The 27184-nt window shown below is 42.0% G+C and overlaps 1 protein-coding gene across 2 annotated transcripts in view; it reads right to left on the bottom strand.

Annotated features, from left to right (window-relative positions):
- The window catches only part of PRKAG2 (protein kinase AMP-activated non-catalytic subunit gamma 2), a 209367-nt gene that overhangs the window by 149410 nt on the left and 32773 nt on the right, over positions 1–27184 (bottom strand). Inside the window, exon 1 of one of the 2 annotated variants that reach the window (XM_015653503.3) lies at positions 7354–7522. The exons of the other annotated variant lie outside the window; for it this stretch is intronic. Within the exon in view, the coding sequence (XP_015508989.1) occupies positions 7354–7434 (81 nt within the window). The 5' untranslated portion in view covers positions 7435–7522. Of the gene's footprint in view, positions 1–7353; positions 7523–27184 lie in introns of those variants that run through there. 2 annotated transcript variants of the gene reach the window in all.

Consider the following 27184-nt stretch of genomic DNA (forward strand, 5'->3'; position numbering starts at 1 on the left):
AGAGGCTTGATTGGTGAGGCTGTACCTTGAACCCTGTGCTCAGTTCTGGGCGCCTCACAACAGGAAAGATTGAGGGGCTGGGGACTGTTCAGAAAAGGACAAGGGAGATGTGAAGGGTCTGAAATACAAGTCCTATAAGAAGGAGCTGAGGGAGCTGGGGAAGTTTAGCCTGGACAAAAAGAGGCTTTGTCAGACTCCACAACTCCCTAAAAGGAGGTTGTAGCCAAGTGGGGGTTGGTCTCTTCCCCCAAAACAAGCAAGAGGACAAGAGGAAATGGTGGAGATGGCAGCTTTGCTGTGATCTCTTTGCTTCCCACCTAAATGATTCTATGATTTTGTCCACAATATGAAGATTCCAGAGGCAACACAGTCCAGGGGTTATTGGATGACTGTGCAGGACCAGATGTGTGCACTACAAGGTGGATACAGCATCAGATTTGAAATAACAGAAAGTAAGTCCCCCTAAATGCCTGGAACAAATGGGAAATATTCCTTCCCAAAGAGGCACTATCTAAAAGGTTAGGGAGTAATGGCTGACTGAAATCTAACCCAGATCTCAGTATATGAAAATCCCCATCCATCAGGTGATTATTCAATGTTCTATGTAAAACAATTCACATATGAAAGCTTGGCAGAGGAAAACCAGCCTACATGCAATTCAAAGGCATTTCTTTCAGCTGAAACAAGGAGTGGACATGGTCCTGAAGAGCTACTGAAGCCACTGCTCTCACCACAAGTCCTCCAACTTGGATTGCCACCACTTGGGCAGAAAAAGCTGCTAAAACTATGAATTTCAAAGGGAAAGGAATCAAGAGAGCCATGAAACCAGCAAGTTATTGATATTTTCCTGAAAACAACTGTCTTCCAAGCTGTTCTTCCCGAGTTATCCTGATCATGGGATACTTCCATGGCAGCATCCAGCACACTTTTCTTAATTTTTGAAATTCTTAACTGATCCTGACAGACATTAATCTCCACCAGTCTACAGCAAATTCATTTTTTTCATTTAAGGGGCTGTAGACAAGATCCATCAAAAAAACTTTCAAGGGAGCGTGGACTGCTTTTTGTGTTGCTCTCACAAAACAGTCTCAGACTTAAATCACAAGAACACATGGCTTTGCTGTTTACAGAAAAAAATGAAGTTTTCTTTCAAGCCTTGTGCTCTCCTGCCAGGAAACCCCACAGTATCTCATCAGTGATTCAGCCTTTGCAGATGAGCTGGGCACAGACAGGCTGGTGTGGGATGGAATCCCTCCTGCCTGGAGCCACATCATGTTTGTGATGTGCAGAGAGCTCAGGGCTGTGTGGAAATGCTGTGCTGGAGGGTGCTGCTCCCCACCTGATCAGTAAAGTCACAGAGCATCACAGAGGCACTCTGACAAAGCCTGACTACGATCCCCAAGTGCACGACAGCCTGGTTTGTCAGCTCCTTCACACCACAAACCACACAGCAGCGACTGGCAGCGTGTTTATTACAACAGCAGATGGACAACCTAGTGAACGTGCAAATAATGAAATGTCACTTAAAAAAAAGGAGAGAGAGAGAGAGAAAGTGAGAGAACAGCAGAGAAAGCATGCCAAGGAGGAAACCAAAATTCTCAATAGCCCGTGTGACACCACCACGAGTCACATACAAACACATGCACACACAAACCCATTAAGTGCTATTCTTGGGTGCTCAGCCAAAGACAACCTTTCTCCAGTGAGACATTTCGTTCAAGAAGCACCCAAAATTTAGAAACACAAGGTAAAAGCAGAAGACAACACACTTCAGTTCGGGAAAATGTGGTTAGGTGAGTGATGAGGAAGTTAAGAAACCAAGACACACGACTCTAAGGAAGGACTGCAGGAGACTGGAAATGTTACCCTTCGGATGGCACATACTCAGTGCCAATAGAAATGCTTTCCAATACTCCTGAGTTTGTCTTACATAAATGAGACACAGGATTCCAACGTATTTGCAGAGAAAAGCCAGCATTTGCTACAAAACACAACTTCAGCCACAGTGAAATAGCAGAACTGCAGGAAATAAAAGATGATTTTGCCATAAAGTAATGAAAATGCTTGAGCCACTGCAGCACAGGAGCAAACAAACAGAAGGGGATTCAATGCAAGGATCATACTGAGGCTTATTAAGTCATCTCCACACTTCAGCTACTATAGAAGTCACTATGTTTTGCAATTTTTATGTTTTTCCCCACTCTATTGGCCAAATCTCTTCAAAAACCATGCTCTCAAGGAAGAGTAAAACAAAACAGAATCAGAACTGAAAGCCCCTCAGCCTTACCTGAGAAGAACTTGCAGTGTTCTCTCTTGCATATATATGACTACAAATGGTGACATTCACACCAGGCAAAAGATCTCTGCCGTAAATACTTGAACTGCAACTATTTTTTCCAGTTCACTGCATTTAGGAAGACAGCTGCCTGTTGCCTCCTCTTTCAATTCTTGTCAGTCAATAACCGTGAATAATCTTGACAATTAGAAGAAAGCTTACAGCTGGAAAGCCAGGCAAGTGAGGGGCCTGCTCTGATCTCATAGTCCCTCAACTAAAAAAAAAAATAAAATAAAGGGAAAAAAAGCAGAAGCAAAGTGGAAATTAGGGAAGGAAAGGAAGAACAAGATGATTCTGTGCTTTGTGTGCTGAAGACCTGATTGGAAGGTCAAGGGGGAACAGCACACAATGTCTATGATGAGGAAAGAATCCCCTCTTGGTGCTTACCTGACACATTTTCCTACTTCACTCTGCAGCTGCAGAGAACAACTTCACCTCTATGAAGTTCACAGTCACTTTGCTATAGCTTTTCTTACACCTTTAACACCACATGTAAAAAGAGACCAATAAATACAATATGCTTTATTTTGTAAGCTAAACTAGTTTTTTCTTTTCTCAAAAGAATGGATGTCTTCATTCATCACACTCTGAACTCTTTATTTGTGCTGCCTTTTGCTGAAGCTGGCAACATAAAATGTCCTCATGGACAGAAGAAAGCTCAAATTCTCAGAGACAGCTCAGAAGACTTTATCATGCTCATAATACAGTATTCTGCCCAAACCCAGCCTGCATGTCCTTTAGGTCCCACCCCTGACTTTGAGCTAAGAGATAGTGAGATATTGTGCCATTCCTAGATTTCAGTTAGCAGTGACATCCAGTGCTAATGAATTACAACACATCATTCATGCTGTGGGAATCCAAAGCACTTCACAAACTCATATCCATTCCAGAACAGCTTCATGAGTACACTCCAGTGATGAGACTTTCATTGCCTGCTCTGGCTTTCTGGATTAGCTCTGGGAAGGCATTAGGGATATCTGTCACTAGTCATTACCACACACTTTCTGTCCAGCCTAGAGAGAAGGGGAAAGCCAGCCATCTAATGGGCAATGTGCTCCCATTTCCCTGGCATGGGAGAGGCTAGACAACTCGCTTAAACTTTGGAGGATTCAACACAGGAAAAACGAACCCTGCATCTCACCTCTCCAACTTTACTGTCTATAAAGGTGGAATAAAGTTGAGTGGGGTTTTTTGTTTTCTTTTTTCATTTTCCCCCTCTATTTAGAAAGCTGTCCAAACAAGGGGCTGCCTCTTACTACGGTGTGCACGGCAATGCGGAGCGTGCTTTACTCCGGCTCCAGCTCCACACACCGGTACCAGCGTAGCCATGACAACGCCGGGCTGGGGATGCTGCTCCATCCCTGCAGGAGGCTGAGCCAATGCTCTGGCAGCAGAGTGAGCTCCCAGCCTCGTTGTTGGGCTGCAGGACCCAGCTGGGATATTTTCAGCCCAGTTTCAATCCCGGATTTGCTCGCTGTCAAGACACTCCAGGCATCCCTACACTGGGATCACAATGAGGCCCCAAGCTCTGGGGGCACTTCCAAGGGTTGCTGAGATGACATTTTCATTGCATGGCTTTGGCTGCTGTGCAGAACACAGGGTTAACTCCCTGATGGGGTGAGAGCCCAGTGGAGTGAGATGAAAGAACCACTGCATCCAACTGAAAAATCCCAGAATTTAAATTTCAAGGAAACAGGCCAGCTATACAACTTCTGAGAAAAAGCATGTTTGTTAAGAGAATTGGCAATGTCCAAGGGGTAGTAAATCTCACACTTCCAGGCCCACACACACCAAGCCCTGGTCACTTGTTAAAGTCTATCACAAGGGATGTGCTTCAAAGAGCATCAGAATTTTGCTTGGAAGAAGGTGTTAGAAGACACCAGTGATCATCTCTGGAAGAAATATGGATAAAATACTTGCCCATCTTGTGAACAATGAGACAAACAGAAGAACACAACAAAGAGATTACTCACTCATACTCTAGAAATAGCCACCACTGAAAATAAATTTTTGCAGTGGGTCCAGTTTGGAAATAATCCTCATATGGAAAGGGAAGAAATGACACATACCCAGGGTTTTTTTTTCTAATTATTCTACATGCAGTACTAAAATTCTGAGGAAGATATATCCCCAAGTAAACTTCAAGCTTCTTTTAAGGACTATGACTTCATTAATATTTATTTTTTTTCAGAAATAGCTCTTAGTTTAGATCCAGTGCAGGGAAGAAAATCTTACAAACAATCCATATCAAATTCTGACTCCTTTAGCAGGAGTTTTCTGATTTTAGCCATCTTATTATTCTTTATGAGTCCATTTAAGCACCACAATTACAATGGACCAATCTGAACATGCTGTGGAGAAAGGACAAGCAAATACATGCTCAGGGAAACCCAACTGAAAACTTAAGCTCATTATCCACATACACCAAACGTAATTTCTGCTCTCTGCAATAGCTTTGAAACCCAGTAGGCACTGGTGAGCTGAAACAGGCAAATCTGCATTTGATTTGGCTGACAGTTTGTGCATCAAAATGTGTCGAGAAGCATTTGATCCTGCTTGGAGAGTGTGGGAAATACTTCCAACTTAGCAGGACACCCTGGACACGGTGACAGATGGGCAGAGTATGAGCCTGGCATGGGAGAGGCCATTTTAAAACTGGCTGTTGCTCCAAGCCATGTGGCAGACAGTCCAAACCCATTTGTCACAAAAAAATAAAGCTCATACCAGAATTACCAAACCAAGACTCAGGGAGAGGCTCTGCCTGCAGCTCAGCCTGGCACGGACACCCACCCTGCCATGGAGCATCACTGAAAACCTCCCATGAAATTAATGAGCACCCAAGAAGGAAACAAAACAAAGGAAAACACAGAAAAGCTCTTTTTTTTTTTTTTTTTCCCCCTCAAGACAAATGAAATCCACAAGCAGGAAATTTTGATTCAGAATAACAATTTTATTTTTTCATTTCTACCAAAAATTAAGTTTGTGCCTGTAATATGGCCCTAAAAAATACGGAGTATTTTTTTCTCATCAGGAACATCTTGAACAGCTGTACAAGTATGAGTAAATATTTACATCCAAGTTTTATTAACACTTATTTTGAGGTCTACCTGAAATGGAATTTGGACTTAGAACCACGATCAGGCACTAGAAGTCATCAAATACCTATTTAGAAAGTCTCTCTTACATCAGCACGGAAAGGGCAACTTTATCAAAATATATGCTCTAAAAGCAAAGCCACTGGAATCTACACTGAGAAGCAGAAACAAACTGCCCTGGTGACTATGTCCTCCCAGATGTAGATGTGACAGTTAAACTCACAGGGCATCACTGTCCTACACACATATAAAACATGGTCTCGTATAGGGCAGTGCATATGGAAACATATAATTGTATGTGCATACAGATGTGGTAACAAGCTCTTACAGTTTTTTAACTGCCATTTATTTTAAATTTAGGATCATTAACTATTTCTTGTCTTCAAATCAGCTTGTCATTGTCCCTACTTGGGTGGCCAAACAGGCTGAAATGACAGGAGGATTTTCTCCTCCTGATGGAAACCTGATGGCTCTTTGCTGACTGAAGCAAACTCTGGTTACAGGTGATTTCCATCAACTCTGCGTTTTGCTTCCAAAGATTTGTAACAATATTGCATTTGATTCTCCTACTTTCCTCTTGATGAATGTCAGACATCCTTGTACAGATTGATGGGTGGATTTGGAGTGGGGGGTGGGTGGCTGAGCTTTTTTGCTTATTTCAAATTGGGGCATTTTAAAAAAATAAATACATTTGTATTCCACTCCCAGTAATAAAAATGTACTAAACTGAAGTACAACCAAGTCTTCTTTTGCTGGGTTTCCCACTGCCTCCCCTTGAATTGAGGACTGGCCCCTTGTCAGCAGGATCCATTTCATCCTGCTGCCCATCATTCCCTCTTCCATCAGATAATCCTGCCCCCCAGGCTCCCAACTGCAGCAACTCCAGTTTCCTCACACCTCCCAGGGCTGCTCAAAGTCAGCACCACCTCCGCTTTCCAGCCTCTCCTGCACTCACGACAGAGGAGACACAGCTGAGGGTGAAATCCCTTCCCCAAAGGCTGACACCCTCATCTCTCCCGTGGCCCATAACAGTAAACAACAAGCAAAACACACAAGATGCTGGCAAAATACCCTGCATCTTATACTGGATTAAATTTAATTTGCTATTCACCATCACCCCACTAACAGAAGATCTTGGAACCCATCAGGCTCTGATCCCAGGATGGAGCCGCCTCATCCGTTTTGGATGTTCATTATCTCACAGATCCATTAATTGCAGTGCAAATTGCATGTGTCCAGCACTAATTCTGGTAGTAAAAAGGCAAAAATGCAGGGAGGAACACATGAATCCAATAATACACCTCTTTATCCTGACAAACCTCATCAAATATCAAATTAAAATCATTAAGCAAAACAGCAGTTCCTGAAAACCTGTGATTTGGGGTTGCAGTGACTAGCCATGGCAATTAGTTGCTCAGCAGTTCAGGAGGCTCTGAGACGAGCAGTAGGAGAAACCAAGCATTGCAGGATACAGAGACCAGATGGTTTTAAGCTGAAAATAAATGAACACCCCCCAAATGATAATCTCTCTTTCCAAAACATTAACGAAAAGTTATGCAAGGGATAAAAAACCAAAACCAACCCCAAACCCAAGCTACATTCTTTAACTAGATAAAAGAACATTTTGTTCAGCCTTGGAGTATCTATTGTAATTAAATGCTCTAAAAACAGGACAACAGCCCCATGCCGGTCATGCAATCAAAAGAGACAAAACACGATGAAAAAACCAAAATACCCAAGAACCATGCATTTCTTACACAGCCCGAAGAATCCCTGCCTCTCGGCAGACTCCTACAGTGCACTCAGGCATCCACCTAAATGAATGCAAAACCTATCTTCCCCTGCTAAGATAAACCAATTTAATAATAAAAAAAATCAAATCCAGAGAAACCCAAGGACAATCGAGCCCCCGCTCTGACTTACAGCTCTGAAAAATCCTGCAGTCTGGCTGGAAACGTCCATCGAAGAACTGCATTGAAAGCTTTTCCCTAAAGGCAAGCGCATTTAAACATCTCGGGCTCTGCTACTGGAGCCGATGCTGCAACAGATGGGGACCAGGGCTGGGTGTGTTCTGCCTCCCATCGCGGCGCGGGGATGGCAGCAGCGGTGGGAACCGCAGCGGGAAGGCGGGCGGGCTTCTCCCGCTGCGGGCTCCCTGCCAAAAGCGCTCCGGGCATCACGGCAAGGCTCGCTGCCCCGGCTGCGGAACCCGCAGCAGCTCGGCCGGGGGCCGGCGGCGCTCGGACACAGCGGGCAGGTAATGAAGCATCGTTTTGGGTGCGTTAGGGAGATGCTCAGGGTGCACCGGGGAAGTCGGAGGGTTCAAATAACCGCAGGCGTTTTTAGTGCGATCTGATGGGGGGGGAAAAAAAGATCCCGTTTTCAATAGCAGAAGTTTCAGATGACTGAGGCTGCATCTGCATCGGTATCGAATACCTGGGGGAAGACAGCACAGAGCAGCAAATGCATTTTCAAGGCTGGAGTCTCTGGTGCTCCATAACAACCCTATTCTCCTCTAAACCACAGCTCCACTTTGTAGCTGCATGAAAGTCACATTATTTCTCTGGGCTTGAGTTTTCCCATCTGCAGCATGGGCAGGGGATGACTCACCTGACTTTTTAATTTATTATAAAGACCTCACTGGGAAAATAAAGTGCCTGAGCCCAAAGTGTAACCATCGAAAAAAAAAAAGAAAAAAAAAAGATAATAGTTATTTTGAAAGGGCACTGCATGAGCAAGTGCTTAGCAGAGCAGTGCAAACGTGCCCAGTAGGAGCTGAGAGATGGTGGGGGTTTGAGTTATCTTCATCAAGATAAATCCCTCTTTTATAACCACATTCAGCTTTAATTACTCCAGCCAGTCTCACAGTGTCCTTTACTGGCAATGAAATTGTTCCCCAGACCACAGGGACGTATCCTTGGCCAAGATGCTATCGAAGGTTGGCTCAGATGAGAACACCTCTGCTAGAACAAAGCAAAAGAAAGCACAAGGCAGAAGGGTCATCCCTGCAGCTTCCAATACTTGAACACAGGCATCAAAATACCATGCAATGAACTGACACCTCTCTGGAGGAACAGGTGGCCACATCCTGAGCCATGGAGAATTGCCAATCCTTTCTTGGTCATCTCAAAATACCATTTGTGATGATCTCTTGAAAAACTCCCTAAGATGGAAGGTTTGCTTTAATTAATGACTACAGGTCACTAAACCATTAGATTAGTGGAGTGGACTTGGCTTACACATCACTCTCAGTCTATTTATCCCATTCACTGGAGGATGCTGCACCCTTTTGCAAGAGGATGCAGCCAACACCGACCTTAATTCCGTCCACATCAAATAATAAATATCACTGAGGCTGGGCAGTACCTTTTCTTCAGCAGTAAAAGAGATGAGGTCCAGGTGACACCCCTCATGTGCCAGGCTGAGACAGCACATCCTAGGAAACATGCACTGCTCTCCCTTCCTTCTGCGTGCTAAGTGCCTCTGACAACACAAGCCCCTTGGGAGCAAAAAAGCTGAAAATTGTACATAATGTTCACTCACAAATGGCAGCTATTGCTTGAATCCTTTCAAGACAAGATCACTGGCACCCCTTTGTAACAAAAACATGCACAAATATTTGGTGTTTAGAAGATTTTTCCCCAGCTAAATGAATATTTTATGCATGCAGAATGTACAAATAGTTTAGGAAAATAAACAAGCTTTGTCTTAAATTCTGTTTAAGGGGTACAAGAGAAGCCAGTCAACCAGCTGGAGCAAGCAAAACACATTTTGTCTCTCCTCCTTGAGCTGTAGAAGAAAGGAAAGAATCTCTGGTGACCTAGAGAGGGTAAAAGGGAAGACTGGATTCATAGTGGAATAAAAAGGGCTCTCCTGCAAAGCACAGTTCATGTCAAATACTTCTCTGTATAGGTAACTTCTAAGGATTATTCTGATTAGCAATCAGATCAAATAAAAAGGGGCATTAGCAGCCAGGAAAATGTCCCATACCCCTAAATCATTCCATTCAAATCACAGGGCTCAGTTCATTGCCAAGAATCATCCAGACCTATTAAAGTGTTTTTTAAAAAAAAAATAAATCTTAAAACTGTTTCTGGTCTCAAAGTCTGATTGGCACAAATTCTACCTCTAAAACAAGAGGTAGATTTCCTCCCCCACGTTTGGATAAGGAGCATGAAACAGATTGCACAACTACATCTCAGATAAGCAGAACAGTTAATGGTTTAGATACGATTTCATAAATATTTGCTGAACTAGTTTTTGGATTCCGTCCAATTTCTGACAACCATTAAAAACATTGAATAATTTTCCATTTTCTTTCACCCTTCAGGGATGAAAAATAGGCAGGGAGGTTATATTGCTATCATTTCATACCATTATTTAATGACTACTCGCATTTATGTTGATGTGCCCTGTCAAAGAAGCCCAAGTGATTCTTGAATTTACAGGCCTGAGGTGTCCAAATCACATTTATCTAAATATTTATATATTCTTCATTAAATATTCCCACACTGAATACCTGGACTTATATGTGGCTGCATAAGCAAGTGGTGAAATCTGAGAGAAACCAACAATTTCTGAATAAGCATTTTCACATTGGGATTTCAAGTGCCTGTGCTCTATCATGGATGCTGAAGCTCACTGACTAAAAGCAGCAGTGAGTTACTGCACATCATCTGGCACAGGATGGTGCAATATGGGAAATCACACAAATAAAGTTATTTGATTACATTTTCAACCATACTTTAGTGACAACTTCTAGGAGTCTCTGTGAACAGGGATCCAAAACTCCAGACATTTCGTTGTTTCCTTACATATTAAGGATAATTCAAGAGGTTCCAGAAAATGCTTTCTATAATCAACTTTCTATAACAATAGATTTTTCAGATATTTTCAATTTCTTACCCCCCCCACCCCAGTTCTTAAGTCCTCGCATCTCAAACTCAGCAGTCACTATTCATTTTATAAATATCTATCTTAAAAGAAAAGTTCCTTTTAGAGCACTACGAGATCACTCACTTATTTGGACTGACTGTAGGATTTTCACACTTTACCAGGCAGTAACTCTGGAGGGAAAACAAATCACCAAAACCTGCTTGTGCCCTGGACTGTGAATCACACACCCACTTAGAGCCCAAAGACTAAACTCTGAGCAAAGCAGATTTACGACTGTCACATTTTCACCAACATAAAGCTACAAAATTTCTTGCCCAGCTGAAACAGGTTGTGCTGGTTTATTTTTCCATTTGAAGAATTTGGTTTTCAACAATTGAGAGCCAGACCCCTCAATCAGCTTCAGATTTGACTGCACATAATTTCTGCACAATTTCCTTGAACTGTTCCAAAACACCAACTCTATTTCATCTTTCTGGTCCAAGTACAAGCCTAAAGCATCATAAATACCTGACTGGCAGTACAGCAATCTTCCACAATTTCCCAGAGGAGACGAAAAATGTCTGGCTATTGGTTGTTATTTATACTCCATAATTTTCCACAAAGATATGGTGGGTTTGTAAGTACTACATAAATTAGATGAGTTCATGGGGCCAGTTTCCATTATAGTTTCCTTTGTCTTAAGAGGCAAAGAGTGCCTTGAAATCAATGGAGCTTCTGTCTGTGAAGGTATCACTTCAGAACACAGCAGATACAGCAATTATCCAAGTGCATGGTGAGCCAGAGCCCTGCATGGCAGGACAGGGCTTTGGTCCAGTGTGTAATTAGAAATATTTTTCATATTTTTTACAGCCAACACAGCCATCATATTCATGGTTGTCCTACCCCCATTCCTACAAGCACGAGCAGCAACCAAAAACAACATGCAACATAGATGTGCAGCCTCCAGCCAAGAAGCCAAAGCACCTGGGCAATGCTCACATAAGAGAAGCAACTCCTTGAAGGGCAGGGAAATCCACAACAGCAGCTGGGAGACCAGCAGAGCCCAAGGGGAAAAAATCCCAAACTGTACCATAAACTACACCAGTTCTTAGTAGAACACCCAAAGTAGTCTCTCAAGAGCTGATGTCAGGCAAAGGGCGGCTGAGATCTGGAAGAATTGGAAAAGGGAGTACAAGAAAGAAATCAAAATATTTAGCCCCAAGAGTAAGAGGCAGGGATGAACTGCAGAGTCCACCCCGCCCAAATCAGGCAAAACTGCAATACAGGGTGATGAAGATGGTACAAAAGAGAAAAATATCCCATGACAAACAAAATCCACAGTTTACTCCTTTTTCCATCTCAAACAGCCACAATTTTTTCCTTGCAATTTTTCAGCCTGATCTACCAAGCAATGAACCAAGTAGCTGGGATTCCTGACTCACTGCTGACAAGCCAGAAGGAGAACATCCATGTGAGAAACATCAAACCCCAGTGAGCAATCACCCATCTCTCCCGGGGGAGGGAGCACCCTGCCAGCCTCTGCAATGAGGATGGATCATGCTGCACCAGGGATGCCTCAGCCAGCTCCAGCACCAAAAGCAGGATATCTGCATTCTCAAATCTCACACTTCATCAAGACTCACACAAAGGGGTTTTTCCCTCTGTACTTGCATATATACCCAGATGCAAACGACACTGAAATGAGGAGGTGTTCATACAAAGGCAGTATTGGAGGCTGCACAACAGCAGCCTCACGCCTGCTCCACATGGACCCCACTGCCCTTCCCACCCATCTAGATCTCACAGATGGAGGGATGGAGCCTCTTTCCTATATCATGGTGGGAAGAAGGTGGAGACACTTCTGGAGAGGTGCCAGTTCAGAGCTGTACTGTGTCTGGGGTCAGTGGAGGTCTCTGGGTGCCTGGGGAGAATTACAAAGTCTGAGATAGAACACAATATTCAATAACTCGGGGGGTAAAGGACCAACACTTTGGACTATAATCCTCTGTGGTGTGAGTGAAACCTCTCAGAGATGTCCTAGTCTCTGAGGATGAATAAACCAGAGAGCAAAATTAATGTCAAAACTTGGTGGTGACTTGGTGGTGCCTCATTCAGCTTTGCTCAAGGCATCTGGAGGGGCCGCCACACTGCTACCAGCAACGGTCTGGGAGGTTTGAATCAGTAGCAATTGGTGATTCAGAATGACCAGATTTAAACACTGTGGACTAGCTCAGAGTCCCCACTGCTTTCACTCTTTACAAAGGCACTGAATTTTAAAAGTTTTGAAGGACACAGGATGGGTCTTTCCTTGCTTCTACTGTATCCCTTAAGAGCTTGGATGAGAAACACCCTTTGTGGGCCAGAAACAGTCCCACAAGACAATTGAAGAATGATACTGCAGCTTCTAGAAATGGGAGAAAACCATGGGAAAGTAGGATCTGGTGGGTTATAGGTAAGAACTCCAACCAGGAGCTTCAGCATAGAATCCTTTTATATCTGTGTGCAATTGCTATTGGGATCTATAAAAAAGTGAATTCTGCAATATGGCTTTCAGCTTCTTTTCCCCAGAGTGGGATCTCTAAGGACCAGCACTTCCATGAGGACACAGCAGTGCCCAAATGGATGAATGGAGATGCCTCAGCTCTGCTGCTGCCTCCTCAGTCTCTCTGCCATTGGGCTGCTCTGTGCTCTCTCCCTTGGCAACACACACTGCTCCCAGGGGCTGTGGCAGCAACAGGGATATGGGAGTCAGTGCCAAAAAGCCAGGGGAATAGGGTGAAAAAGTGAGACAGGAAGGAGAAAAAAGTGATGGTAATTAGGTGCACATAAACCCCGCCACACCTGAGCAGTCTGTAACATTTTAAGACTGGCTTAGAGAGTGTGGCGGTGAACATATAATGCTACAGCACATCTGCAGCTCTCAGGAGAGCACTAATTATTTACCCCAAAGAAAACATCCCACTACAATAACATCACAGCACGCCCATCCAGGAATTAAGATGCTCTTGCACGCTCATAGCAAGTTTTATTTTCTTTGAACCTCATGACTTAGGTTTGACTGATGTGCTGGATGTTGAGTTATTTCATTGAGGTTGTCTCTGTGCCTGCAGGGCCCAGGTGAATTATCCACATCCTCACATCTTTATTCAGCCTGGCTAGGGACGATATGTTCTTCAGGTCAGGGATTCTGGGCTTTCTAAGGCGCTCTGTGCACGTAGCAGCTTTGCTCTATGTAGGTTTTACCTTTTGTAGGTGTGCAATAAATAGTAACCATTAACTCTGAATTGAAGCAAGGGCCCACCTAGAAAAGGATAAAGTGGTTGCCTACATACAGGAATGAACAGTTAAAATGTCATCAAAGGTTTAGAAGCTGAAGTACAAAGATCTCTGCTGGTATCAACTGGCTGTTAGAAAAAAAGAGGTAAGAGCACCTTGCAGCATTTAAAGTAGGTCAGCACTGCCAAAAAAAAAAAACTTTTAAATACATCGTGATGCAGAAACCTGACACTGAGTTACAAATTCAGCAGAAAGAATTTGTCAGCTTAACCAAGAAAGAAGTAAATGAATTTACCCACTCAATTTAACTTAGAGACATGCAGCAGTTGGGGCTGAATGTAACGGGTGCGAGCCACATCAACACTTGCAGACTGGCATGAACACCCTAGGAATAGTTACATCCACAGTATTATGGTTCCTATTGGAATGAGCAGTCAGACTTTCAGACTGTAACTAGAGATGATCACAGGGAGTTCTGGAAGATAGATGGACCTGAGAGCTGGTTCATCTACTCCCACAGCACTGGTGGTTGCCCAGCTCTCAGGGAAGCTGCTCCACGGGGCTGGTGTCAGAGCAGAACACCTGGCACACAGCTGGTGTCACAGCAGAACACATGTCACACAGGGCTGGTGTCACAGCAGAACACACGTCACACAGGGCTGATGTCAGAGCACACATGTCACACAGGGCTGGTGTCACAGCAGACATGTCACACAGGGCTCTGGTGTCAGAGCAGATGTCACATGGGGCTGGTGTCACAGCAGACGTCACACAGGGCTCTGGTGTCAGAGCAGAAGATGTCACACAGGGCTGGTGTCAGAGCAGACACGTCACACAGGGCTGGTGTTAGAGCAAACACATCACACAGGGCTGGTGTCACAGCAGAACACATGTCACACAGGGCTGATGGCAGAGCACACATGTCATACAGGGCTGGTGTCACAGCAGACACGTCACACAGGGCTCTGGTGTCACAGCAGAAGATGTCACACAGGGCTCTGGTGTCAGAGCAGAAGATGTCATACAGGGCTGGTGTCAGAGCACACATGTCATACAGGGCTCTGGTGTCACAGCAGAAGATGTCACACAGGGCTCTGGTGTCACAGCAGAAGATGTCACACAGGGCTCTGGTGTCAGAGCAGAAGATGTCACACGGGGCTGGTGTCACAGTAGATGTCACACAGGCTTGCTGGCACCAGCTCCCCTCTGCTGGTGCTGCAGCCCAAGGACCCTCCCAGCAGAGCCACCTCCCCTCCCCAAAAGGACACAAAATGCTTGGAGGCAAAGCCCAGGTGTTCCACTGTAGCATCCACAAGCGCAGCGGAAGCCCTGTGGTGATGAGCTCTGAAATAGATGCCATCTACGATAAAAAGCTGGTGTTTATTTAATCACCAGAGGCAGTTCTGGATATAGGATGCACCCTGTGAGAGTGAAGTTATTTTAAGATCAAATATTTGATTACCACCACAGGGACTTATTTACAAAAGAACCCCCAAAATACCAAACAAACAAACAAAAAAAGAACCCAACTAAGAGCATATACAAGTTTAGGTTTTTCTTCCTAATTTGGTCTTGTAAATAATAATTTAACAAAATCTACCGACATTGGAAAGAGAAGTGTGCTCTCAAAGTCTCTCACTGCAGACAACAGCAGTTTAAATACATCCTGGACACAAAATTTGCCTAAAGAAAGGTGAATGCAATTTGATTTTAAAGAACCCAACAAATAAAAAACAAAAAAAAAAATAAAATTAAAAAATCAAATACAAGTACAAATGATCACATCAGAAGAAACACTTATGCAAATTTCTGCAGTACACTGGTTTTCATTTGTTTTGTTTGTTTTCTTGTGTTGGGTTTTTTGAAGGTAAGACAAAACAATCTGTGATTGCACACAAAGCAATCACTAAAGTATGTATATAAAACAGACTTTTTCCACTTAAGAGGTTCATGAAATAATTTAAAAGGGGAAGCCTTTTAAAGTCTGTAACCTTTACACCTTACAAAAAAAGGATGTAAACTGCCACTCAATTAATTTTATTCATACTGTGACCCTGGTTAATAAAAGTGATAATGTTTGTGAATATATGTAGATGTACTTGAAAAAATACACACACACACTCATATATATAAATACAGACACATGCATACAAACTACCATTGCAGGTGAATATTTTTAGTTCTTCTGACCTTCCATGACCTCCCTGTTACATCTATATTTTAAATTATGAAGGATGACTTTGTGGTTGAGGCTGGCAGGGTAAGCACATTCTATTCCCAGTAGATAAATTCCAGCAAGCCCTGAAGGCTGATGGGTCTTCTCTCTCAATCATATAGGTTTGTTTAGGAAGAGTTAAATTTTTATTTTTTTTAAATACTTTCAGCATTTTGTAGAACTGGAAGAAAAAACGATGTTTTGGTTTTTTTTAAACTTTGTACATTTAACACAATATTGACTTAAACACACAAATGAAATAGCAGCAGCAACTACAACCTACACACAAAGCATCACTTGTTTGATTCCTCACACTGAAGTTGTCCTCCACAGACATCTGGGCTTCCAAACCTGCCCCAAACACCCCAGATTCCACTGGAGGCAGTATCACAAGTCCCAAACCTCTTTTGGGGAGATTCTATGAATTATGATGAAAAAATACTGAAGACTGAAATCAGAACATTAATTATGTCATATCAGTTTAAAAGATCAACCAATTTGATCCAACTTTCCCCAAGGCATAGAATAGCCCAAGTTGGAAAAGACCTCAAAAGATCATCCAGACCTACCTTTCATGGAAAGGGAGCCTAGATAAAATTATCTATCACCCTGCCCAGTCACATCTTGAAAACCTCCTGGAAAGACCAATTCCATACCTCAAATACCACATTTATACAGTGTTTGTTTTAATCACTGTGTTTTAGTGCTGCACTGGGTAACAAAAGCCCAAAGGCTTTTGAGCTGACAGAAACCCTCCTGAGAGTGCCCAACCACCTCCCTCCAGCTGTCAGCACCAGAGCAGCTTCTGAACAGGAACACATCCCATAAACAGCAGGATCATCTGTTTTGAAGGTTGGAGACTGAAATCTTGTTTCTTGGCAACATTCAGTAACTCAAAGCACATTCTTATGTGTTTCATAAAATGTCTTTTTCTTCCTTTTCTAGTACTTTTGAGCCTATACACATTTTCCAGTGAGAACAGGGGTGGTGGACATGGGTCCCAATCCCAGTCTCTGACTCCCCACATGGACCTGGGCAAAATTGTGCTTTGCTATGGCAGGTCTAATGAGACCTGACAGACCTAATACAAGATCTAATACTTCCACTGATTTATCAGCAAGACTCACTCTTCCACACCATGATGTGCAGCCACATTTGCAAAATGCAGGAGTATAAGTTTAGAACAGGCAGGTACAACCACAACTCCTGTTTATTTGTCATAAAAAGGAAAAATCATTAATGGCTGTTCCAAAAACTTTGCTATTTTCATTTCTCCCCTCCTGGTTGTTCTTTGTTGTTTTTTTAGACTACACTCTATTCAGAGGTACCACCTTTCAACAGAACATACAGTAACAAGTATTGTTTAGTGAATTTCTGATATAAAGATAATAATATGGCATTAAATAAGGAAGCACCAAGAAACCTGAGAAATCATTTGGCCACAACACCAGCATTAACTATGACAAACAGCAGCTTTGGATCTTGATCAACAAACAACTCATGGCTGAGGGCTTTGCAAACAACTCCAGAAAGGCTTTCAACCTTGTCCTTGTTTTTGGATACCTCTGTAGCACTCCTGCCAAAGATAATTCTCCCCTACAGCCCAGTAATATGTTTTGAAAAGAGAATTTTATTTACTTTAGGATATGTTAATTAAAATTTGTGTGTGTTATTAACAGCAAGTTCTTAAGAATGCACAAGTTGTCAGCTATTTTGGAAGGAAAAAAAGGAGCAATTGCAGTTACAAAATACTCCTGGGTTTACCCTCTCCTAGTACTTGAATTAAAACATTATGAGCATGGCATAATATACCAGCTACAATGTCCTAAAATAGAATAAACATTTCCATCCACATACAGCTCAAGATATTTTTTTCTCCAGGACCACTGCCTCTCTTGATTGCAGAGCAGCTTTTGAAAACAGATTTCTCAGCTCCTCAGCTTTCCACTCTAATGCTTCTGAAATATGCCCATTTAACAAGTTGCAGGGGCACCTCAGGGACCTCCTGCTGAAACTCTGACAGCACACAGACATTGTAATAAACTGGCTTCCACCTCAGCTAAAGCTTTTTTTACGAAAGGTTTTTCCATACAGAATTCATTCCTTGGTGCTAAGAGCCTGATTACCTCTCTTCAGAGCATCAGTACAGATTTCCACTGAAAGTTTATCAGCAGAGACTGTTTCTGGGAAAGGAATAAGAGAAACATACCTAACTTGAACTTTGCAATGCAGCCTTTCACTGTCTTTGGAAGTCATGCTGTAAAGTCACATTTTTGTGTAATACACTGACAACATCTCGAGCATCAGTAGAAAAGGAGTTAATTTGGTTTATTTGCTCTAGGGCAGGAGGAAGGGAAGCAGAAAACATCTGGAAGAAAATTAAACCCCTACTACTGCCTGGAAAACACAATTTGAAATGTTAGATTTCAAGGTCACGGAAGGAAATGACCACTGACTGGACTCTATTTAAATGCACTATGAAGCTCAATACTGTGCCTATTTTTAGGCAAGAATAACAACTATTCCCCTTTCTTCTGCACAAACTTATTCCTAACAGGCATCCTGCCCAAAGAGTCATCCAGGGCAACTCCTAATACTGACAGGAGCACAGTATGGGGCTATATGGCTGCCTGCAAGAACACTTATTTCTTCCTACCACCAAGGAGATATTAGCACTACATTTCCAGGATGGAGCTTCCTTCCCTGGGCCCAAGTCCAACATCTACTCCAGTCAATGACGATCCAGAAGTCATGTCAGACTCTAGACTACATCCCAGCTGAAAGGCAGTCCAGCCAGTATCCCTCAAAATGTCTTAGCCTTAACCTATCTGTGATAATTTTAGCTGTGGTCTTCTGAGCCAGAGCTTGGCCAGACAGGTGCTTCAGAACCATCCAGAGTAAAGTGAGCACCAGCAACATCCACTAGCTTATGACATGGTTAACCTTTCTGAATCCATTCCTCACTTCAGTTTTACAAAAATTAAGAGGTTTATCTAACTTAGTGCTAGAGTCTGAGCTTCATGTACTGAAAGGACAAGCATAATGTTCTTGCATTAACTGATTATTGGATCATTGGGAGAATAAAATGTGATTCACATGCTTGAGGTTAAAACAAATGGAGGTGTTTGAGACAGAAGGGATTTCCTCTTCCTCCTTCCTTCCTGCCCCAATGTGAAAGCACTTTGTGTGGTTGATTTTCATCTTTTTTATGTGTGGTCCCATTTCCAGGGCCACATCAGAAAATTATCTAACAAATTCTTCCTGCTGGGAAAGTAAATTTCAGAATAAAAAGCTGGTAGCAGTCTTGATTACTCCAGCCCCTTTCCTGCAGCACATCATGGTGGTTTTTGGTTTCACATGGATTTTGGTTTCAGTGACACTCTATTGAAATGATGGGCTCTGGGCTGCAGTGGGTCCCTGCATATGGGGTGCAATAAATGTTCTGTAGATCCTTGTAGCATGAAACCTTTGGAGATGGCAACTACCAATGCTGACAGAGGAGCACCACTTGGAAAGAATTGACATCAGTCATGGAACAAAAGGCAAACACAGCACTTCAGGGATGTACCCCCAGGTTTCTGTGTCTCACAAACATCCCTGCACACACACGCACAAACACAGTCATGGCAACCAGTGTCGCTGCACACAGATTTTTTGAGATATTCATTTTGTTGTCCTAAGCAACCACCAGATCAGCTTGTTCCTCCAGATGTAACCACAAACATTCAGCAGCTTAAGCTAAGCTCTCTGGCCAATTTCATGTCTTTTTCTTTTTTTTTCCTTTTTTTGTTTTCCGTTGAGGAAATGAGGTAACAGGACCATGCAGGGCAGTCCATATTGATCTTACCCGACTACTAAATTTCTTCAGTTTATGAAAATCACTAAGGGGTAGTTTCTGTGCCAGCTACTAAGAAAGCTGTAGAGCAAGTAAGTGCCTCTAATACATTACAAAACTAGTTGTAAAATCATAAGCTTGATGTATGGCTTCAGCTACAGCCACATGCTCAAAACAAGGATTGCATCTGAATCCAGGATTTTGCAATTGCTATTTTAACAACCTGTTTTAAACTGCCTTCAAGCCTTGCCAAACTGTAATGAGAAAGAGCAGAAATTTTCCAAAGCTGTGTCTGCCCGAAGAGGAGCTATCTGAGAAAACTTCAGCCAAAATAATTAAGCTGCCCCTAAAAAATGTTGCAGAGAATATTTCTACATAAGAAACAATTTTCTGGGGAATTTTAGAGGGAGATTTCTCGCTCCACCTTGGTTTGGGTCTAAGAGTTGTGACTTGGCAAGACAGACTGCATAAGTCAAACATTTTTGCTCTCTGTACAAAAATGAACCTAAATCAAACTATTTTATACAGAGACTTTCACACTTACATTGGACAAGCACTGGCAGCAGTGGGACTGAAAAACTGAGCTCCTTCAAATAAGGGAAGGGAAAACGTGGGAGACAATGTGGCCAGACTAACAAGTAAGCAGCTGTGGTATCTGAGAATATCTCAAAAGGAGCAAAGGATTGAGAGTTGGAGAACAGAATCTAATATTTGCTGGACAAGGAGACTGAAATTGTTTTCAAAGATCCACAGAATGGAAGCTGGGATTAAGAAGCAGACGAGAGGCAGGGACAGAGCAAAGTAGCTGAAGGCATAGGATGTGAGTGAGACAGCTTTATTGGGAATGGGCAAAAGAGACTTCACTTTCTGCCCACCTCCAAAAGATTAAACAGAATCAATCCCTCCTGAAGAATGCAACAGGACTGGGTAAACTGACATTATGGCCAGGAGTCAAATGAGACTGAGACACCCAAGTTCACGTGTCTCACCACAAATGCCTACGTATTTGTTTAAATTCCCAGGATAGAAAACAGATGTGAAAGGTAGCATTCAGTGGCTGAAATAGAGGTCCTTATTGTGATCTGAGACAACACAGGTGAGGGCACAAGGCTGACATCTGCCACAGCATCTATGTGGGGCTTGCACTCCATGGGAGAACACCAATTTGTCTGGAGTCCTTTGGCAGAAAATATGTTATTTTCTGTGATTGAAATATGCTCTCCAGAGAAGGGACACCAGCAGCATCCCAATGTCAATGAGAAAAGCTGAAGGCCTGGCAGGGTACCTTAGCACAGCTCCAGTGTTAGCTTACAGGCTTAAACATTCTTAGAGCATTCTAATGGATCTGCAGAAAAGAACAGAATTGGACAAATGTTGTGTCCAAATGTTTCTCAGCTTTTAAGGCACTGACTTTGTAACCTTACCAATATTCTTTCAACGCTTCTTGCATATTCCTATATAAAGGCCTTCTATATGAATTTGGACTGGGGTAGCCAGAAGCATCTGATGAAATTCAAACAAATCTTTGATTTCTGATAGTCCATAAAACAGCACTAGGCATACACAATGCCCAGCATGTTCTCTACAGATAGGTACCTTTGCCAACTAAAGCAACCCCAGAGATGGTTTTCCTAACCACTAAAGACAAATATGCTTAAACAAATGGTTTATGAAATCCAATAGCAAGGCACTGAGAGCAAGGCCAGTCTAGTTTGATTTCTCTGCCTCCTGTTTATCTCTCCTTGAGGAATTCAAACTAAGAAGTCCTTGTGTAACTCGCAAAGACCAAAGAGGAAGCTCAAAGCACTGTGAAAAGGTTAGTGAAGACAACAACTGGAAGCAGATACATGCTTTGCACTATGTTAATCATGAACAGTTTTTGTTTGAAATCTCAAACACAAGCTCAAGCAATTTAGGCCCCAAACCTGATGTGGATATTTGGCAATCACCAACCTGTGTGCAAAAGAATAAAGAAAACCCTGCTCTTTGTACTGCTGTTAGAGCTGTTTACTTTCTGGCGTGAGTTCACAGTTCCTGAGATCTTAGAATAAGTTCTGTAACCACAGAGCTGCAAAAGTTTGAGAACTGTACCAGACCTTGGGACAGCAGTTCAACAAACAACTACAAAAGAAGAATTCAGATCTTCAAAGAGAAAGAGGAAGGAAATCAGCTGTCACATAGCTTAAAAAAGAAGGAAAAAAGATGCAGATGATTTATCGCTTACCAATGTACCTAAGAAAAGAATCTCAACAACCATGAGCCTGTGAGACTTAACTGTAAAAGGTAATGGAAGCTGAAATTTTCTCCTTCAAGGAGACACAGCATTTTTTTCAGCAGGGATGAGATGTGTGGACCTTCAGAGGCACTAAAGGCAGCCTGTCCCAATCCCTGTCCCTCAGCCCATCACGCTGAGCAGCACTAGGTGCTTTCTCAGGAGTCACACACACCCCAAACTCTCACAGTGAGCACTGAAATGACCTCCTCCACACTCAGGGGACTGTGATTTCTACCACACACACAGAGAAAGGTTAAATCAAAGCCATCTCAGCAACCTCAGCTTTTTAGGCCCAGTCTTGTAGCTGTACATCATTTCAATAAGTTCACAGCTCCACACCAGATCCCCTAAGTGGGTAATGCACAGAGGCCCTTGGAGAAAAAAAATCCACAATATCCCTAGGATAATGCCACTGTGTCATCCCAAAACTACTAACATCTAATATATTTCAACTGACTTTGATATTCTCTTGCTATTTCTTCTAACAAAAACTTTTTAATTTGTTGCTTTCACTGAAGGAAGAAGACTAGATTAAAAAAACAGTCAACACAAGAGATAAGTATGGGATCCCAAGACAAAACAGAAATAAATTTGCTTTGATTTTCTTCTCTCCTTTTTTACCCACCCCTTTCCATATTTCAATTGTCTTATAAAAATCTGTCATGGTTCTTACAAACTCATAGAAGGAATAGTACAGATTAATTTTTTAATTTTTCAAATTAATTTAAAAAATATTATTTCTCAATTATTTAATAAATTGTATCATTACTTTGGGAACATGTCTTCTCTTCTAGGTTATTCCATTTGCAAGCACATAGTTTTCCCCCCAGTGTAAAAGCAGATGTCTCCAAGCAGCATCAGACAGGAATTTTTTCAGATAAGAGAAAAAGTTATCTCAGCAATGCCATTCTTGCATTAACCAGCAGTGAGTATGTAAAAAATGGCTTAATCTGGGTATGATGCACTGCAGTTTACTAAATTGTGTAACTTAGGGAGTACTTCATTTTATTTAGCTAAACTATTGATACACTGCAGTCAATTCAGCTGGATGGTTTTTGGTAATAACACATTTACCTGCATTTCTAATTGCCACTTCTTTTGCTTCCTCTTATTTCTGCCTTTTCATAATTTTGCTTGGACAACTAACACACTTATAAAACACAGTCGTTAACCTTCATCCTCATCAGAAATCTGCTCCCCACTAGCCATCATCCTCATTAGATAGCTGTTAGTTTCACATACAGGATACAATTTACCCTAAACACATCCTAAAATGCACATATTCCAACAAGATTACATCTCTTCTCAGTGTGAGTGTTGTTGCCATGTAAATCAAGCCTATGAGATAAATTTTTTTCTTCATGGGCTGAAGTAAGCCAAATGCCCCAGTAAATTTGTATATGAGAAAAACAAGGCAAAATCCCAAAGTTACCATCTATATCCATAAAAAATGAGCTGAGAAGAGCACGTCAGACACCCATGTAAAGCTTTATAGGCATCATTACTGGCCACAGGTTGAGCAACTGAGATGTGCACATTTCTTGTAAGAGCTACTAAAGGAAGTGGCAATCTATAATTTAGCTTATTTTTCTATGTAGGAATGCAGCATGAGCAAAGGAAAATGTGATTGACAGCCCACATACAATTCAATATGTTTCACTTAGGAGATCTTGGAGCATTGTAATTAGTGAAAAGCAAAATACATGGTTTTGGTGAAGAGCTGTCACCAGCTCAACTCACAGGAATTGCATTTTCAGTTTGAAAGAGTGTAAGGATTAGTTTACAGAATTCAGTTTAATGTTATCCCAAATGACACTGAGCTTTGCTAGTGAAGGAGCCAAGAAAAGCCCAAAATGACCCACAGCAGACCTCCCAATGACTGACTGATGATGAACTCAAATACTGTTTGCTAACAAATATCATATATTAATATCAATAACAACCCAGAGCCTGTATTACATTGCCAACAACAGCAAGCTCCACAGGTCATGTTCCCCTACTGATATCCATGAATATTTTTGACCACAAACAGTATTACATAAAACTAAAGGAATATTTGTATCAACTATAGAAACTAAGAATAACTCCAGGAAAACCATCCTACCTTCCTGTGGTACCTCAACACTTTAAAATGGTAATTTGGTTCTCTTTGTTTATCCTACATGGCTGAAAGGTTTTTAAGTAATTCCTAAATAATGCCACCTTCAAGCGAAAACGATCTGAATTCTGGAGCCAAGGCAGCCCAGCAGACAAACCCTCGGGGTGCTGGGAGCAGAAGGAAATTCTGAAGCCAAAATGTTATTCAGGAGTTTGAAAATAAGTTAGGAATTTCCCCCAGAAAAGCTCTGCAGCAAAGAGGCCTGGGTGCACTGCTGGCTGCCGGGGAAGAGTGAATCTGGACGCCTCTTTCAAGGGCCAAGGCATTCACCTGCTGCCAAGGAGCAGCAGGTCTGCCCCCATTCCTGAGCTGCCAACAGGCTGAAGTAGTCTTTGAAACACACAGGGTAAATTAGCATGAAAATGAAAAGCAACAAATTTAAAAGTGCAGATGGAGGCAGAAAATGGCCCCAAATTGGGATTTTCCAGGCTATGACTGATCTGTGGCTTGTTCAATTACTCTGGGTTTATAAGATCATTACTATAAACATACTCATTAAGCCATTGCAAAATGTGGTGAAGCTGCTTACCTGGTACTCATTTCTATGGAATCACATACAATTTTTGTAGGCCAAAGATTACCATCAAAGTTCAGAGAAATGTTGGTGGGGTTAATAAGGGAAACATTCAAATAAAAGTTCTCAGGCCCTGAATTCTACAAACGCTCCTAATTCATCCTCCCAATAGCTCCATCAGGGAGATAGAGACAAAAGCTTCTCCTTTTTAGAAACTTTGGAAAGAAAAGCAGAGCAAGTCATTCCTCCAGAGTTACTGCAGGAGCAAGCAGGAGGTATCCAGCTTTAGATCTTCAGTCACAGACTCATTGGAACAAGTGTTGGATCTCCCTGAGCCCTTCTCTCAGATCAGAGGAGAATTCCTCATTGCCAGGACTGTATCTGTGTAGGCACCACCAAATGAGACTTCAACAGGAAGACATGGAAATACTTCCTAAAGAAACAGTTTGGCAGCGAGGCGAATTAAGGACCAATTCTCCTTGCAGGCTTGGCACATAAGACTCATTAAAGTTAACAACTGATATGAGACTCATGTGCAAGGGAAAGTGATTAGAGCCTTAAATCCAATCAACGTCAGGTTTGCCACATTGTTCCACTTCAACAACTTCTTTGCTGCCCACGCTGATATTTCTTTCCCAAGGAAGTTTATTTGTATTTACATTTTTCTTTCTGTGGCTTTTTTTTTTCTTTATTTTTCTTTTTGTTTTTTTGAGAAATTTAAACATTATGTGTTTGGTGTTGCTGCTAACAGGGCTGCCTCTAAAAGTAAAAATGATCACACCTGGATAATTGGGAATGTGAGGATTAGGGACTGTTCCAGAATTAAGGACTTCAAAAAAAAAGCTAAAATAAAAGCTCATAATTCAGTGAAAGCTGAGAAGCTGCCCAGAGGGATGAATAAATACACATACTCCTTATTTCTTGGTCAAGATGGAAAAAATACACCAGCAGATTTTGGAAAATGGCTTTAAGGGAATCTTCTTGATTAGCAAGACTCTGCTTTCAGAGCCAGGACAGCTCTGCAGTTCATATCTCACACACACACAAGCAGTGTTCAAACTACTCTTCAAACTAACAGCCGAGTGCTTGTTTTGTTGTTTTGGGGGTTTTTTAACCAAAAATAGATCGAATCAACCCAGGGAAGGACTCCACAGTGACCTTTGGGCTCCACAAACCCCACTTTTCCTATCTGCTTAGCACAGGATAACTCTCCTCTCCTTTGCTCACCAGAGCCCCTTCCCAGGTTTGTTACCATCCCAGACCCTCCAGGTCACAAACCAGCAGGGTCTTTTAAAGACCCTCACTGTGCTTACCTGGAGCCAGTGAGAACTTAAAAATGGCACATCTGTATTACTCAGACCTTAAAAAATAAAGCTACTCAAAAAAACATCTACACACAGATGCTGTAAGATGTCAGAGCAGAGAATATTTCTGGAGATGCATGATGTGTTACATGACAGAATAGTCTTAGATTGGCAACAATAATACAAAATAATAATAAATAGTACATTGGTCATTTTCAAGCAGAGAAAGAGAAAAGAAAAAAGGGGTGTAGAAGCTTCTCAAACACTCCCATCTCCAAAGAAAATAATGCTCTGCTCTCCACCAACATGAGAAGCACTTTCTGCCCACTCAAATAACAACCATACTGTCACCTACATGCCACTGAGGTCTGTAGAGAAAATCTTTAATTCTTTTTTTCTCAATTTATATTCAGGCAGTAAACAAAAGCTTCTAAAAATATATATGGAAAAAAAAATACTGCACTGATGTTTTCTTCTCTCAGACTGGTATTTTTGATTATCTAAATGATGGAATTACAGAATAGAAGGCACAAAAATATTCTGAAATTTAGGATTATTTGGGGGGAAACAATGAATTGTTGCCATATGACAGTAAGATAAATATCTTACATAGGCAGGTTACAAATAAATCTATAAATAACAAATCCTACAAACTAATCTAATATAATCTGAAGCAGCTTTTAAAAAGCCTGTGAGTCAAGAAAGAAGAGTAGATGTGATATGCCTTATGTTCTCACACATGGCACTCTCATAACCAGTTAGAGAAACAAGGCACAGGTAAAAAATCACTGTGAGTGTCCCCTCTAAGAAAGCTCTCAGAAGGGGAATCAGTAACTTGTCACTAAGGCTGGATGTTTCCTGCATAGCATCACTGTTGGTCTGGTTGTAGGCAGCGCCTTATTTATCACCCAGATAACTGATTTGAGAAGATACTTCATAATTTATACCGTGTGAGGATTCTGAATTGTTTTAGGGACAGTAGAAGTAACCAGTGTGGTCTTGCAAACCAAGAAAAGATCCTCATCCATGAAATAAACCACTGTAAACTACAACAGGTTAGAGAAAGGAGACAACACCTAAATATGAAGCAGGGAACAGCTGGCTACTATCCAGGCTGCTAAAAAGGAGAACTACTTGAGGATGAGTCAGTGACATGAAACTGAAAAAAAAAACCTCAAATGTATCCAAATGGGTACATTAGGAGAGCTGTCAGACAGCATTACAGGCAATTTTGCCACTCCATAAGACTCCTGTGAATCTAATTTTAGAACTTGTTTGTCCAGAGCATCTTCCAAACACAGT

The sequence above is a fragment of the Parus major genome, chromosome 2 (assembly GCF_001522545.3).
Source record: "Parus major isolate Abel chromosome 2, Parus_major1.1, whole genome shotgun sequence".
NCBI lineage: Eukaryota > Metazoa > Chordata > Aves > Passeriformes > Paridae > Parus > Parus major.